This window comes from Aquila chrysaetos, chromosome 26 (assembly GCF_900496995.4).
Source record: "Aquila chrysaetos chrysaetos chromosome 26, bAquChr1.4, whole genome shotgun sequence".
Lineage (NCBI taxonomy): Eukaryota > Metazoa > Chordata > Aves > Accipitriformes > Accipitridae > Aquila > Aquila chrysaetos.
In genome coordinates, this window is record NC_044029.1 from 3,564,819 (window position 1) to 3,582,630 (window position 17,812).

General features: G+C 40.8%; 1 protein-coding gene across 1 annotated transcript in view; it reads right to left on the reverse strand.

The window, feature by feature from the left end:
- The window catches only part of CFAP54 (cilia and flagella associated protein 54), a 116,291-nt gene extending 101,480 nt beyond the window's left edge, over window positions 1-14,811 (reverse strand). The window contains exons 1-4 of the mRNA XM_030003187.1: window positions 14,639-14,811; window positions 8,341-8,446; window positions 3,829-3,972; window positions 1,560-1,731 (exon numbers count right to left, since the gene is read on the reverse strand). Of these exons, the coding sequence (XP_029859047.1) occupies window positions 1,560-1,731; window positions 3,829-3,972; window positions 8,341-8,446; window positions 14,639-14,811 (595 nt within the window). The remainder of the gene's footprint in view (window positions 1-1,559; window positions 1,732-3,828; window positions 3,973-8,340; window positions 8,447-14,638) is intronic.
- Between the last annotated feature and the right edge of the window lie 3,001 nt (window positions 14,812-17,812).

Genomic DNA, 17,812 nt, shown 5'->3' on the forward strand with positions numbered 1-17,812 from the left:
AAATTTTTAAGTAACTGATAGAGAAAAAAAAAAATCTTATTTTTATCCTCTTTAAAGAAAATATTAGCTCTCCTCACAGACCTTACCTTACATGATTCTTTTAGTCTGTCATGGCACTGTCCTCGCAGACAACACCACTATTATGTGATATTAAGTATGATAAGTGAAATGAAGAAAATTGATTGTGACTAGAGTTTTCAAGAGCATCAAAGTGACTTACAAATAAAATCCTGTCAAAATTTTACTTAATTTAGGCTATGTCACAAAATTGCTTTTCAAAAATCAGCCCTGGAAGTATAAAAGATAGTGCAGTTCTGGGGGAAAAAAAAAAAAGTCTATTCTTCTGTCTGTTTAAATGTTCAGAAAGGGACACCTGTGGCAGCAGGAGACATCACAACATCAACTGTCTTAGCTAGAAGGGTGTTATTATGCCAATAAGCAAGAATGGAGCAAGCATTAGGAAGATTTCTTTTTATCAGTCAAATGTGTAATGAGGCACAAAATCTACTCCAGAAATTGCAGAAAAATGCTCAGTAACTGGGGAAAATCTGAGTTATTGCCTACTTCTAATCAGATTAGACTATTGGCTAGGCTTGGTACAAAGACCTGCCTCGCACACAGGTAGTGGGACTTGAGAATGGCAGGTGAGTATATTGTAGTTTTAATTCTTCTCCCATAGAAACAAACAAAAAAACACACCTCAAAAGTAGGGACTGAGGGCAATGGCAGTCCCAGTAAGAATTTTGACCAATTATACCTTGGAGAAAGTAAATTTTCCACAATTAAATTAAAAACACATCTCCTCAATTTATATTGCAACCATTGACCACAGTAGAAAAAATTAATAACAGTCTTTTAACTTTTGACTAAATAACATTGCCTTTTAAAGCAAAAATATACTGTTGTTGTTCTTGAAATAAAAATCTTGATACACAATTCTCTGTGTATCTAGTTCACAGAAGTTCCATTTTTTCCTCAATTTTTTTGCTACTTCAAGCATTTGTAAGTAGCACACTAAAATCATATAGATTCAAATTCTTAAATGTCATATAGTATTTTTTAGAATAGTTTTATTATTAACTCTAGCCTTAAAGTTCATTTAAAAAAATACAAAGATATAAGTAGAAAAAGATTGACATTACATCTGCAATGCCCTTTTTGGGAGAAAAAAAACCCCCAAAAAACCCCAACCAAACAAAACTCATTAACACAAACATTTTATTGACCAAAAAATCTTGACTTTTTTTTTTTAATTAGAGTTCACTCAAAAAATGCCCTTATTATACTGTTAGATTTCATTTTATTAGTACACTCTGATCAGTTATGATGAAAAACCTATTACTTTTACAACAGTCCACCTGAAAAAGGCATACTATGTAGAAGCTTCAATGTAAAAATCCCTTATTTTAGAAAAACAAAAAATTACAAAAAAACCTGCTGTGGTTGAAGACTATCTAGAGATTTATTCATTACCCTTAGGTTGACCTTAAAGAATAAGTATAAAGTTTCCCTCCACAGGTTTGCTTAGCAAAGAAATGTAAATGGAAAGCCTGAGGTACCATTGTAGATAAGCCAACACAAATTCTCCTGAGGTAGAGCCACTTGCATAGTGAGTCGTAATGAGGACAAGACATTGAAACAAGTCTGCAGGGACTCTTGATTCTGAAGATTTCTGTCACGGCTGCAAATCATCTGATAAATGCAAACATTTCTCTCTTGCAAAGCACGGAACTAAAATACATGGAAACATACATTAAATTAATGTATACAGTTAAAATAGATGCATATGTCAGTTTCACATCAGCAAAGTAGAACAAAATGGTAAGTATGAAAAGATCAAGCATACCAGAAAAAAAAAATCAGCATGACACTGAAAGGAGCATTAGAATATGGAGAAAGTGCTAAAGCTTTAAGGCTGCTGTACCATTAGCCTGGGTCCGTTTCCACTGTGTCACAGGACAAAAATGCACCTAGTGTACTAGAGCTGCTGAAAGGGGCGTAGGAAGAAAGGTTGAATGAGGCATTAAACCGATATTCAAAGAATCTGGATTTAATTCTTGGCTTCTCTGTAGAAGTCCTCTGGAAATTAAGGCAAGTCTTAACTTTTCTGCACTTCTCCATCTGTATCACAGATATCTTATTTCTCACTCATAACTTTTCTTTTCTACAGATGCTTTGCTCCTTCTCTTCCTTGTAATACCTCACATAATGTGATCTCAGGCTCATCTAGAGTACAGCATCACCTGAAGAAACCAACATGTGAGAAAGCAAGCTAAGTGGGACACAGCCAGTCAGTTACCTATCAACCTCTCAGAAGCCTACTAACCTGGTAATATTTGAAATTGTATTATTTTTTGCATTTAACTCACTGAAACTGGAAGTTTCAAGCCCTGGAACTCCATTTCTATGATCTCCTTAGTGTTACATTAAAAAACAAAAGCTAGCTGCAGAAACCTGGCAAAAAAAATTTACATATAAAGCCTTTAGATGTAATCATTTGACACATTATCATTATCGATTTCCAATTGTAGAGATCATTGTCAGGCTAGATTCCATATCTGAAAATTTAAGGATATCTCAGTATCTAAATGCCAAGTTATAAAACAGGCATTTTAGTATAGACTCGTGATAACATCTGGCACTATGATTGGTTCAAGGTCTAGGCAGACATATAGAAAACAGGAGAAACCATCTCTGGAACTTCAAATTTATTTACAAGGCATTTTTTTAAAAACCAAAATAAAATGGATTAACATAGTCTTTGATCATATTCTCTCTAGGAAGCTGAACTACGTTTGAAAGAGAGAGAGAGAGATATAAACAGAGTATCTCTTCTATCATGACATCTGCTTCTAGCTTTTAAGTGAACTGTCTGCTTCTTTCTCCTCACTAAACACCTATTTACAATCTAACTCTGACTAGAAGAATATGAATTTGATTAGCTCAATACACAGGAGATGCAGGCAGTTTCCTTTTTTGTTCTTGATCACAGAATAACTTGCATTAGTTTATTTTGAAAAATCCACCATGTACTGAAAACAGAGCTTCTCAGCAAAGAACTGCTTAAGGTAACATCTAACACGTTTTTAGCATTCCCCCTATACCTACCCAAGCACTCTCTTCCATGGATAAGAAATGATAAATTGCAAGCCCCTACCTTGATATGCAATTAACACAAAAAGATGCCAACATACTCTTGAGGTCACTCAGCTTCCCAGAGCTTAGAGCACTTATAAAACTATTCAGCATGCTGCCTCTTTTGTTCGTAGTGAGCAAATAAGCTATTGATAGTAATGCATTGCTGCTTTTTTACTGTCATGACCTTTTTTTACATTTAGTATTTTTGCACGTTTATAGTACAAACTACAGTACAATGTTTTAATTCTCCTGTGCTCCGCCCAGTTCTTAGATCACACCACACAGAAATTTCTACAATTGCAGGACAGTTATCAAGTTTTGCCCACATCCTGATTCTGACAGCAGTTAATAGCAACTGTTTCAGAGCAAAAAATGCTGTAGACAGTTACAGAATAACCCGTTCAGAAAAAGTTGCCTTTTTAACATTAAGTTGATAATAGTTGGCTTATGCCACAACAGCATAAGCACTTATATCCTCAGAAATGTACACCAACTCTGGATGTTCACATCATACATATGACTGTTAAATCTCAACACAATCTATATTGACAAACTATTAAAGATTAGTTAATATTAATATTTAATTAATATGAAGTACATTTGTGGAGATAAAATAGGCTACTTATTTTGAATCTGTGAATGTCTTTGACAAAAAAAAACAAACAAACAAAAAAAAAAAAAACAACCTACCGTAAGTGCTGCATTTTTGTCTCTGAAACCATTTGGAAAAAAGGTGGATTTAAATTGATGCACATCATTTATATCATCAAGGTTTACAGAAACGAACTGCTGAAGGTATCTTCCATAGCACTGCAGAAGTGCCAACTTATATTCCTGAAGAAAGAATAATATGTTCTTTTTGTAGTTTGTATATTACACTTCTATTTCTATAAAACATATTATTTTTATTATCTTTATGTAAAAAAATTTATCAGTGTGAAAGAGCAGCTGGAAGTAAAACACTAAAGTTTTGTACAAACATTTAGCAATGTAATTTCTCATGTGAACACTCACTATATAAAAGGTTGAAGTACTTAACAGAAGAGCTTGTGGTTTGGGAGTTTCTGTTTATTTTAATCATAAATATGACATATCAAAGAACAATTGCAAAGTATGATCCTGGGCTAATGTAATAAACTCAAAGGGTTCCTGGAATGTCCTGCAGCTTTGCAAAATAACGATAATGATACTACACTTCTGAGAAAAGTACTTCATAATGTAGAACTTTACAAAAAAATATACAGACATCATCACTTCTCTCTCCCATTTCCCTGATGTCAACCCCCTTTTTTTAATAGAAGCAGAGATGAAGAGAAGAGGAAGAATAAGACGCACTAAAAAAAAATTGAACAAGTGACAACTGGAATTTACATGTGGCCAAGAAGTCAGCATTAATAGACCAGAAATTGCCACTGGGTCTTTAAGAACTGTTAAGAAACAGGATGTTGAGCTTTATGTCTCATTCAAAATAGATCTCCCCAGCAGCACGTTGAGCCACTCTAACATCATGCTGAGTCTATGGTTCAGCTCTGACTCAGATGAGGAAGTGCCATTTACTGAATCACCTCCACCACTTCCTGCAGCAAAGATTATTTAGAGGTTTCTCTACCAACTTCACTAATTCTACACACACACACACACACACCCCCAATCATGATAAATTCTGGGGGAAAAAGTAACCAATGTGTATTTGTACAAAATGATCCTTTAATGTTTAATCACAGAAATTCAGAAGTATTTCCTCGCACTCACTTTTTTTAATATAAATTTCTACCACCACACTAACACTTACCTTGAATTTTTAATCATCTGAGGAGTCTAACTCACATGGCCCTATTGTCCTCTTCGCTGTGTGAAAGCAGCAGCCATACACAGAAACTTTTACTTTCCACAGACAGCTATGGGCAGTCAGTCATTTGTATCATCTAGTAGCTAGATTCAGGCTGTGATAACTCTTTGAATCCAAAGTCATGTATCAGAATACTATTAACCTAGTTACTGATATAGAACAAAAAGGTAATTTCTCTCCCAAACAGTTTAAAATATATGTATATGACCAGAGATAACAGGCAGATACAGGCAGAGAGGGAGGGGAAAAAAAATGAGTCAGTACTGATGAGTATGATGACTAATGCGCTAACTCCTTTCCAGATATATGACATAATGAATTTAGGTGTGTCCTAAAAGATACATAGCAGATGTATAATAGGAAGGAATCTAAAGTGAGAAGGCATTAAAAAAATAGCAGGAGGACAGAAAGTTAAGTTGCTGCTTACCCATTGACTACTCATATTCAATAAGTCATTTTTAAAGACTACGCACCATTAAGTATTATATAACATAGAGGTGGCTTAAAATTTGAAATAATCACCAGTAGTTTTCAACCAGGAGTCAAGAGGGATACTTATGGAATAGGCTCTAGCCTGCTTAACTTGGTGTTACACCACATTCATCTTTCCAGTAATGCATTAAAATCTGTAACTAACATCCATCTCATGTTTTTAGTTCCTTTTTTCTCCAGGGAAAAAAATTCATAGAATGAAAACTAAGTTTGTAAAGTCAAAGAAACGCACATAGAAATGTGAGTTCCACAGAGAGCTCATTTCGAAGTTTTAGGCTGGCCAGCAAAACAACTTTTTCAACGACACTGATAACTTCATCTTTACTGCAGAAAACCACATTCCACTGGAGGATTGAAGTCGCAAGCAGAAGTCTTTACTCAGAATTCTAGACTATTTTTCTGCAATCTAGGGCCAGGTCATTAAGCACCTTGAACATAAGGACCAAATTACTACATTTGAGTTGTGCTACAGGAAGCCAATGTAAAGTACATAGAGAAGGGTTTGATGCGTTTGAAATAACCTTACTGAGTATGCTGTGAGAGCAGCAGTTCCCAAGCACTAAAAGCTTCATGCAATATTCTAAGCAATTCCTAGGGCCCAGAAGCTATGAAAACTTGAGGAGAACATGAACATGAAGAAAACATGAATGGAATTGCCTAGTCAATAAAGAAGCTATTAACAAATGCAGTTATTGAAGCTTAAGAATTTCTGTGAGTATTCCTAAACCTACACCATGAGCCTATACCTCCAATTACAATGGATCCACAGTTATGGACTCTTCTATATGCCTTCTGCAACCTACCCATAAGTGTTGAGTGCTGCTGAAGTTTAGCTTCAACTTGCTGTTCTTTATTCAGAAGGCAGGCCACTTCTGTGGAATTCTTTAGGGCAGATGCAGTGAAAGATATGCAAGACTTTGTAACATCTGCATAATACTCATACCTTTGCTGTGGTCTGTGGAAAAGCTCACCTAGTAGCCACATATATACACTTTCCATAAATAGCATAAAATAGCATTTATCCTTGCTGGATTCCATAAGCAAAGGACATAATAGTGGAAGAACAGTTTCACTGGATGTGTTCCTCCAAAAGATGGCCCCTCAAGCTATCTTGATACATTTCCAATTATGCCCTCTTCTTTTCTAGGGGAAAAGACAGAATCTAATAGTGTCATCTGCTGCACAGAATGAAAAACGGTGAATACAGGTGACAACTGGCAATAAACTGCTTTCCTAATGCAAAAGTCAATAGACTGTTCTTAAAAATTATTTTCAATTTAAACGCAATGTCAGTTATCTGTTCTTTCCAGGGTGGGGGGGAATTAAAATTGAATACTCCCATTCTGAAAAAGATACAAACTTCATTTAACTTCTTATTCCCATTATGTTCAAAATTTAAGTAGAACTTACAGAAACCTATCCAAAAGCATGGAAGAAATCTACTAATAAGTTATAGGCTTTCACTAAACTTTGTGCTATAAATACAATTTTTCTATTACAATCAACTTTTTCAAAGACTAATATCAAAAATCTATGCCTGACATAGGCCTGAAAGACTGAAGGACACAGTTAAAATATATACTTGACTGCCTCGTAACCCAGACAGACTAAATAGCCAGAGTTTTAAGCTAAGAAAGTATTATTGACCAAATAAATATCTTCTCATGTTTGTGCCAAAAAGTAGAAAAATCCACTGACGGATCATTACAAACACAAAATCACACTAAACAGATAACATCTATTCAGCAGCTGTCCCTTACTCTAAGTTATGCTAATTCTCTACAAACTTATAGTGTGTTCTCTCAAGCAACTTTTCAAGTACTGAACCTTTATAATAAATTAACCTATAATTCTGTAATCCTTCAGTATTTCTGCTTTATAACTGTATCACTCAGGACCACACACCCTTCTTCAATCCTAAAAGGAATGACTTGCAACTAGCTTTCAACTGTACATCTCTGAGCTGCTTCCGAGTGTTGTTTAGTAATTACCCTTGAAAGCCCCAGATTTTACGACATGATCTTCTGACACAAATATCGCTGAGGTAATAAGTAGCACACCTTTGAGGGCTTTTTTCCCAGCAGACACAAAGGACAATTATTATGTAAGAATATAACATAAAACCAGCCTTATTGAGTCAGACCAATAGTTACTAGCCCCGTATCCCATCTCCAACAGTAGCTAATAACAGACATTCTCCAACAGTAGCCAATAACAGGTGTCTAGGTAAGAGTATAAAAATAAAAGAGTTATCACGTAATGAAACATCCCCCAAATACTCTCAAAGTCTTCAACAATCTAGCTCCTGAATCTTTTTTAGTTGCAATTTACTTTTTTGGAGGAGACCAGAAGTGCACACAGAATTCAAGATGCAGGAGCATCATTGATACATACAGTTGTATGATGTGTAATTGCACTCTGGTTTTTGTTCTCTGTTCCTCCCCTGACCATTCTTTACATTCATGTTTGGTTAACTGAGCACTGAGTTGACATTTCAGTGGAACAAACCACCACTGCTCTCATTATCAATTTGTACTTAAGCAGCACCTATAGGCACAGTCAGATATTGTACTCTACCACGCTGAAACATCAAACAAATATTAAAGAAAGATTTTGGGGTGTTTAAAAAGGCAATGGGTGCATAGAAAATACAGATATAGAAAATATATCAAAAAATCAGAGCAATTTTACAATAATAAGAAAGAGATACAAACCACCAGCTCTCACTGGAATTATTTTGTAAAAGTTTTTGTTACTTTCTAAATAGCTTCCAGTGAAAATATGATTAAAAATTAAAGTGGCATAGAAACATAATGAAACAAAGACTGTGACTGAGCCTTTTCTGTTTTCATATGACTTACTTTGATCTGAGCAAGGGAATCACCAACTTTCAGAAGTTTTTCATTGTAATACCACTCTGGCAGTCGAGGCTTATATTTGATCCAAATATTAAACAAAGTATTTGCTCTAAAAAAGATACAGGAGAAAAGGTTTCAGATTAAACTGTAAACAAGATATAACAAGTAAACAAATCAGGAAAACTTCAAATTGTGAAAACTCCTTTCTTCCAAATCTATTTGAACCTCTACATACTTCAAAACAAGTGATCATTAAAACTGGATTTAACAGGCAGCCACGGACATTTCTGGGTTTCATTTCTGTCACGAGTTTTTAACACACGTTTAAAATAGGATGAATTTTCTTCTGTGTAAATTCTTATTAAAATGTCTTAGTATTAATCCCCTTGCATTTTTCAAACATGGTCACAAGGGGAAAATCTGCCGCACCTTTCAGCTAGTATTTGAAAAATTCTGTTTGAAGAAGCAATTTGATATTTTAAAGAAACTCAGTGAATTACAGCTCACAGCAATTATTGGACTGGAAACTACAAATGCTAAGAGCAGGAAAAAAGATCCCAAAATATCAATGCATGCCAGGTAGCAGCAAAGTTGGGAACTGGTAGCCATGGAATAAACCATAGAGCTATAAAGTATACAGAGCTATGGTATACAGAGCTATACCACGAATCACAAAAGAAAGTCATTACAAAGCCTCTAGCATGAACTGCATTTGGCATGAAATGTTCAGGAATTTTAAATCATAAAGGGTAGGATTCAGAGAGAAGCAAATGACACATTGGTTAAAATAGAAAGGATTTTATGGCAATAGTCGCAATGCTCTTCTGTTGCCTCTGCCTGTTATTCTAGCCACAGCTGTCATCAAGGATGACTTTGTCTAACAAATTACTTACTTGGCAGAACCAGCAAGCCTCCCATAAAAGGTAACTGGCTCTAAGCAGTTAGCCTCCTCTACAGAGGAACTGACTACATCACACCAGTATTATAGTCCCTTCTGACTGCTCTTTGATGGGCTAGTGCCCTCATGTGTACAACTTGCCCACCCTAGACTTCTTCAAGAAAGCTATATTCAAAGTGGAAAACAATAATTGATCAGACAGACTGATAATAAGCACAGGGATTTTTCAGAAAAGAATCCTGTTACCAAATTATTAATAGTATTGACAGTGTTGACAGTTCCAGGCCTCTCTTACATTTATTCTCTTAACAAATCACTTGTACAGAAACCTCAGTAAAGAGTGCCTTGTGAAACCACAACAGCTAAATTATTCATAGGTAGCAATTTATAAGGAAGGAAAACAACTGAAGAGAGAGGAATTAATGTTTGAAAATCACCTTCTAGCTGAATTCTCACATGTAAACCTTATCCTTACTAGTGTGAGGTAGCGGAACTTTTCAATCTCTCAAGACAGTGATGGTAGACTAGAATGCAAGACACTTTCTTAAACTGTTTTCTGACATTCAGGAACTTGGAATCCATTCTCACAGTCTCACAGACAGCTCTTCATTTCAGCTTGTAAGACAACTCCCAGCAAAAAAAAAAGCACAATAAGTACCATAATTTTTTCCACACAGAAGGCTGTAAGCCACCTTCACATTTCAAGGTGAAACAGATGGCTGTATGAGAAACCAGTCAAAATGATCTTTACACCAAAGAATTACAACAGTCATAATCCTTTTTTTCTAAAAGTACCATCTCGGCACAATTCTTAGTTCTTGAAAGTAAGTAGCGAAGAAATAAGTAGGACATTCTAGAGGTGTATCCTAAATGAAAAATGCAGTAACAGCACAAACTAGGCCAAAAGCAACAATCTGGGTAAAACATTCTAAGGCATTATGTTTTTAAAGGAAACCATAGCCCAGTTTAACGAAGAGCACCTTCCAAATGGGGAATGAGTGCCTCCTAGTCCATCCATAAGCAATTAACAGCCTGGGTGGCTGCTGATTTATACTGAGAGAAGTACCCACTCCAGTTAGTAGGCATAAATCTGCAAAGAGGCTACGTCATGGTTTAAGCCCAGCCGGTAACAAAGCACCACAAAGCCGCTCGCTCGCTCACTCCCGCCTCCAGCCCCAGTGAGATGAGGAGGAAATATAAAGAAACACTTGCTCATGGGTCGAAACAAGGACAGGGAGGGATCACTCCCCACTTATGGTCACAGGCAAAACTCAGGCTCAACTTGGGGAAGAAACAAAATCAATTTAATTTACTACCAATCAAATCAAAACAAGGATAATAGGAAGTAAAACTGAATCTCAAAACACCTTTACCCACCCCTCCCTTCTTCCTGGGCTTAACTTCACTCCTGAATTCTCTCCCTCCTCCCCCAGCAGCGCAGGAGGATGGGCAATGGGGGTTGGGGTCAGTTCATCACACGTTGTCTCTGCTGCTCCTTCCTCTTCAGGAGCAGGACTCCTCCCTCATCCCCTGCTCCACCGTGGGGTCCCTCCCATGGGAGACAGCCCTCCACAAACTTCTCCAACATGGGTCCTTCCCACAGGCTGCAGTTCTTCCCGAACTGCTCCAGCGTGGGTCCCTTCCCACGGGCTGCAGTCCTTCAGGCACAGCCTGCTCCAGCGCGGGCTTTCCCACGGAGTCCCGGCCATCTTGGGGGGCATCCGTCCCCCCTGTTCCAGCATGGGCTCCTCTCTCCCCTGGCTGCAGGCGGGCATCTGCTCCCCCGCTCCCCTCCATGGGCTGGGGGGACACAGCCTGCCATCTCACCATGGGCTGCAGGGGCATCCCCTCCTCCAGCAACCCTCCTCCCCTTCTTCACTGACCTGGGTATCTGCACAGAGGCTTCACACTCCAATCTCTTCCCCCACTGCAGGTTTCCCCTCTTAAATCTGCTCTCCCACAGGTGTTACCACTGTCACTGATGGGCTCGGCCTTGGGCCAGAGGTGGGTCCGGCTTGAAGCCGGGGAAGCTTCTAGCAGCTTCTCACAGGAGCTGGCCCTGCAGCCCCTCCCCTGCCATCAAAACCCGGCCACACAAACCCAAAACAGGCTGCAGAGCGAAGGACTCTGTTACGCATCTGAGCAGAGTTCCCTTGGACCATCAAAGGAAGAAGGTTAGGAAAAGACTTACAGAGTCCAAGAGGTTTGATGGATACTCTGGGGTGGAGGGAGAAAGAAGGAAAAAAAAAGGTAATTATCAGGTTGTAGGGCTGTAAAGTTACTGATAGTAAGAATGACTGTGGATAAAGCTCTGGAAGGTGAGACTAATAAATTTCTTTAAGACTGATCAGCTGGAAAGTCCCCAGTGACGGTCATCTTCATTTTTTGTTTTGAATGTTCATATTAACATGAGATTCTTAGATGTGATAAGCGACTAACAAATCTGTAATAAACTAGTTTAGTAAAGTAGTGACAAATCTGACTAGACTTTCAACTTCAATGGGAAGATTAAGGTAAACCATATCTGCTACAATGCCATGACTAACTACAAGTAAGTTCATGACACAGGAATGTTTCTTTGACACAGACAAAGAAGGTGAGACACTTCCCAAACAGCTCATCAGCCTTTCCTTTAAACAGGCTGTAGGACACCAGAATAACAAGTTAAGCAAGTGAATTCTTAAAAAAATACTGCGCTGTTGGAGCTCAGAGGTGAAGTTTCATTATTTCCAACCACTCTATGAATAATAAAAAAAATTTCCCTAAGGTCAACCTATAATAGTGTGCACAGGGTAAGTAAGGCCCACATGGCTATACTTCTGGGCCAAAAGTCTTTACTACAGGCAGTAAAGAATTCTCTGATACTGATCAAAAGATGTCATTAAATAAGGGTGGCTAAGCCACACTACATGAGAGAAAATCAATAGTTCAAGGTAATCTTTTGATGGCCCCGTTGCCCAGAGAATTGGGGTAAAACAGCTTCTTGTTTAGTTGAGGGAAAAATACTTTTGATTGCTACTTCTTCTGATTGAAAAGATTCATGATTCCAGTACAGGGCAGGTCCTCGGTAATTTTTATTTTTTACATTAGAACATTCTAAGTACCTAAATTACAGCCTTACTGTTGACTTATCAACACCAAAGGCTGACAGCATTGGAGGAAGGAAGCTGACAATTTTATTTTTCTAAACTGAACATACTTGCCATGTGGAAGCTGGTTTTCTTGCTCCTCAAATAACAAGAACACTTTGATGTCAACCCATGCCAGGAGAAGTAGCTTGACAAATGACACAGCAAGCAGTCTTTAGAGCATTTAGGAAAGCATCTGTAATAGCCATTACCTTCAGAAATTCTTAGGAACAACTAGACTAAGGCTGGTTCTACAAGCAGCCCACACTCCATTTTTGAGTTATCAAACAATGAGGCAAGGGAGAAACAACCCTGAAATTTCACAATCACAAATAAATACTCATGACTTTGCTAGCTGCCTGAACATACGCTAATAATCAGATTTTCAGTCTTCTACCTCTGTACTGCCCCTATACAAATGAAGAACATGGGAGGATGCAGAGCTACTGGGAGCTTCGTGTTACACGATGTTCTCAATGCTCTGGAATTTTGGTATGGATCATCACTACCAGTAACTTCTGTGATCAAGACCGAGGTAGCGTTAGTTCTCAACTCCATGATGAACACTGCAGAATTCTTCGGATGAGAAAATGCTCTCATGCCAACCAGGTTATGTGTGGACATGGGTCACACACACAGAATACCAGTTTGAATAAGGCAGAGCCTAATCAGGTCAAAATATTCCAGAGGGCAAAGTAAAGAAAGGCTTGGAGACACTGTTCACAAAACTGGTAACTTGGCATGACATTGCAAACAGATCAGATTCAGGGTGCCCAACTCCCAACCAGAAGATACGATGAATGTGTAGAAGATACAATAAATGTGTTCATTATCAGCAATTTTGTTGGTGTCTGAAGCAGCTGAGTGGCATTCCTTCTTCTAAGGGGCCTAGAGGGGATAACTTTCAAAGTAAAGAGTACAGAGCAGCTAAAGCAAAAAAAAAAGTCTGAAGCTACAGAAAGGCTTAAAAATAGCAAAGCACTGAAATCAGCTGCTGAAGCAATATAAAAAGCCAACATACTGAGATTCAAAACACTAGAGGAAAAAGCCTGGGGACTGATACCTGTATGATAGATCTAGACCTAGACATGAAGATGAACATGCCACATAAATAAATTAGAAATCCAGATAGCTTAGAAAAGGAGATATCTCCAGTGCAGACAAATGCCAGGCTGCAGAATCTGAGTACCTCCTGAAAACGTATACAGCTCCTTTGGGGAAGGGTCATTTGTGGACTACATCTAGGAAAGTACTGAGTGAAATACATAAGGGTAGAAGCTGCACCTAAGAGATAAACTAACCACTCTGTAACCTAACTCCTGTGCTGGTTTTGAATTCAATTTTGGTAACCTGGGAAACTTTTGGGTTTTATGTTGTAAATTTAGAATAGGACACTGCTCAGATGATAACGATAGAAAACCAACCATTTACCTTAAAAGAAGCAGTTGAACTCTTACCTCATAATGTGCCTAAATGCAATAGGGAGAGCTACATGAGAAATGCACAGTCTGTACAAGACATATGCACGCACTATGAATCATACACCCATTCCAGTTGCTCTGTCTTAACTGCATTACAAAATCTAGATTTATGCATACCCACAGATATGCATGTATGCGAGCAAACAAATATGCGCAATTATACTTGCCATATGCTCTGCCTGCATCTATGTGTATAAAAATACACCAACGTAGACAGAGACATATGCACAAAAAGAGCTGTGTGGCGTTATCCTCATGTAGCCCTACTGCGAGCGCATCTTTTGAAGGCACGTACGTGCCCACACGTGTTCACCCTCGCACGCAGTACCACATGCTGGTGGGCTGCCAGTTGCTCCAGCGCCGGGAAGGGATTTTCCTACCAGAAAGCTCAGGCAGCTCTGATACAGCCAACAGCGGTGCTGCCAACTTCCACACCACCTTGTGTTTTCCCATGAAGCCTTCACTTCTAGGAAGTGCTGAAAAATGGGGGGTGTTCAGGTTTTGGAGGGGGGGGGTAATTATTAAAAAAACAAAGGGGGGGGGGGGAGGGCGGATTGCGGGCGTTTTGGCACACAGCTGAGCCAGGTGGACAACAGGGAGGGAAGGGGCTGCCCGGCCTGTGGGACGCGGGTGAGGGAAGGGGAGGCCGAGGGGAAGGGGCTGGAGGCGGAGAGCGAAGGAAGAAAGAGGGGAGCGGTGAGGGAAGGGGAGGTTTCGAGGCAGGGGCAGGCGGGAACGGCGAGTGGTTCCCGGAGCGGTTGGCGACGCGGGGACGATGAGGAGACGGCCCCTACCCGCGGCGGTGCAGGTCGTGCTGCTGCGGCTCGGCCTCCCCCTCGCCTCCCAGCCGCCGCAGGGAGCCCAGGACGTCCCGCAGCTCGGCTTCCAAGCTGTCTACCACCGGGTTACCCGGCGCTACGGCCCCGAAGAAAACGGCCGGCGGGGGCGGCCCGGCGGGTTCCGCCATGCTCCGGGCCCGGCCGCGGCGGGAAAGCGCCGGCGTCGCCAGGCAACGGCCGCGGGCAACGGCCCGGCGGGGCGGCGGAGGCCTCTGGGGCCGGGTTGCGGGGCTGACGGCTCCCCGCTGAACCCCCCACCCGCTTCAGGGATGAAATCTGCCCTCAGACCCCGGCGAAGGGGTCGTCGGGGCAGGGGTCGGGTTGTAGCCCCCCCCCGGGAGGGCGGGGGGCGAGCGAGGGGTCTCGCACAGGTGGAGGGGTGCGAGCCGCGAGTCCTCGCACCTCAACGCCAGCGGGTGAGAGGGCTTTTTTCCTGTGTCAGAAATAGTGTGGCCAGCAGAGGCTGGGAGGTGATTGTTCCCCTGTACTCGGCACTGGTGAGGCCGCACCTCGAGTCCCGTGTTCAGTTTTGGGCCCCTCACTACAAGAAAGACATTGAGGTGCTGGAGCGTGTTCAGAGAAGGGCAACCAAGCTGGTGAGGGGCCTGGAGCACAAGTCTTGTGAGGAGCGGCTGAGGGAACTGGGGTTGTTCAGTCTGGAGAAAAGGAGGCTGAGGGGAGACCTTACAGCTCTCTACAACCACCTGAAAGGAGGTTGTAGTGAGGTGGGTGCTGGTCTCTTCTATCAAGTAACTAGCGATAGGACGAGAGGAAATGGCCTCAAGTTGCGGCAAGGGAGATTTAGGTTCGATATTAGGAAAAATTTCTTTACTGAGAGGGTTGTCAGACATTGGAATAGGCTGTTCAGGGAAGTGGTTGAGTCGCCATCCCTGAAGGTATTCAAAAAGCGCATAGGCGGGGTACTCCATAACATGGTTTAGTGGGCATGGTTGATGGTTGGACTCGGATGATCTTGAAGGTCTTTTCCAACCTAAATGATTCTATGATTCTCTCTCTGAGGCTGCAAAGTGCCGAGAGGCAGTCGAAGAAGCGTCACGGCAGCGGCTAGCACCGCCGCTGGCAAAAGGCGTTGCAGTACGGAGGTGGTTTGCTGTGCGACGGCTGCTGGAGGAAGCTTGGATGAGGGCAGGACGTACCTTATGGGATGGTTTTGCAATAACGTATTTCACCAGGGATGTCGTTTTGAACTTGCTGATTGCATCACTGAGCCAGCCTACTGCACGACTACAGATAAAAGAAGAAAGTGTGCTAACCCGCTAAACGGTTTTATCTGTCTATTAAAAACAATAAGGTGGCAAACTGGGAAATGACCAGGCCGTCTTCATCAATGTTATAGGAGGCAGTCATAGCAGCCTATGTGTTTTCAAGTTCCTTATAGGCATTATGGTAAAGGGGTTTGGGAGGGATGTGAAGGAAACTGGCTATGTTGCTGTGTTCATCGTCATGATGAGCATAAGGGACAGCTTAATTGAAAACATGAAAGTGAAAGCTTAGAAATGTGGTGAGTGGGCAATGAATCCCAGCAGCCAGGGCCAGTTGGAGGCAGTTTCTTGACATTGAATGGAAAAGGATCAATAGGGAGGGGTAAAGCAAAGAAGTACCTGAAAAGTGCATGCAGGTAATTCATAGATGATAGTGAAGGAACTATCCTTTGAATGACAGGAGAGATGCAGCATCGGTATGCTGAATGATGGGAACCAGAAAATACTGCATTAGCCAGGCCAGAGAAATGATGTGGGAATCACTTAGATACTATGGGGAATATGCAAAAATTTTAATTAATTTATGACTAACGTGTCTGACTCATGTTACACACTGATTTTGTATTGTTACCTGCTGGGAGTTGTGTGGATCCATCGCCCTACAGGTATCGTGTGACTATGGGAAGGTGTTGGCAGGAATCATTACAGGGGATTCATATGCATGGAGTTAATTCCAGCGACAGTGGCTGTGCATTTAGATGGGAGCAAATGGCTGACTGCAAGAGGGAGCGGGTTCCTCAGATTTCTGTGGAGGCAGTAGAAAACCCTGCAATGAAAACACATGGCACAAAGGTGCTGATGCTGGGATTTAGAAATCACTGGGTACAGAGGCAAATTTTACAAGACAACTGAAATACGAGAACTTGGCTTGGGGAGCAATTACTGCTACATTTAAAGATTTTGCCTGTGCTTTGCCACGCTAACCAAAGAGCTTCCTGTGATGGATTCCAGATGACTAATAAACACTGGCCTCTTGTGAAAGGCAGCTTGTGCCACTGTGAGTGCTGCTGGTGGCATCCCTTTCAAGTCCCTATGAAGCTCTGAGCTAGTTTGCTTCACTAGATGGTGCTGTATCCCAAAGGGCTGATCTTCACATTCAGGGGGAGGAAGAAACGTGCCCTTAACAAAGCAGCAGTGCCTAGAAGCTTCAAGGGGAACTTGAGAGACTGGAAACGAGACTGCTGAGTAAAACTTTGCATATCTCTAATATTTGGCTAGCAGATGGTGTACTGAATGTAACATCAGCAGTTTGAGTTAGTGTTTCAGCCACAGAAACAAACTGAGTCAAAGAGAATGATAAGAGAAAGGGAGTATAGCCATTTCCCAAAGGGGAAGATTACAGAACTATGTAAAGATAAAGCTTTAACCACTGGGAGCTTAACCAGGGCATAGCTGATCAGCCAGCTCATGAAAAGTGTTCAGTCTAAAATTCCTGGGCCAGAGCTCGACAGGGTCCGAGTATGCACTCCCTACGCTACGTGGAGGTTTAGTGTAAAAGGAGGGCAGTTCTGACCCTCTCAGCACCCAGCGTGGAAAGCCGTGGAGAACCACAGCAAGGAACCACACCGCAGCAAGCATGATGGCGTGTATGTTATTTCAATTTTGGATGCTTACGATACTGATTCCTGTTTTACTGTTCTGCAGAAAACTCAAATTTACACTTCAGATAGTCTCCATCTAACATTTAATGGGTCAAACATTTAATGGGTCCAAAAGTCAGAAAGGCTTATAGTTAAATGAATAGAACTTTTTAACTTCCAAAAGATTATAGATTCTTCAGAAGCCTACAGTGTGCATAATCTGATGTTTACAGAGGAAAGCTTGATGTATACAAAACAGTAAGAGA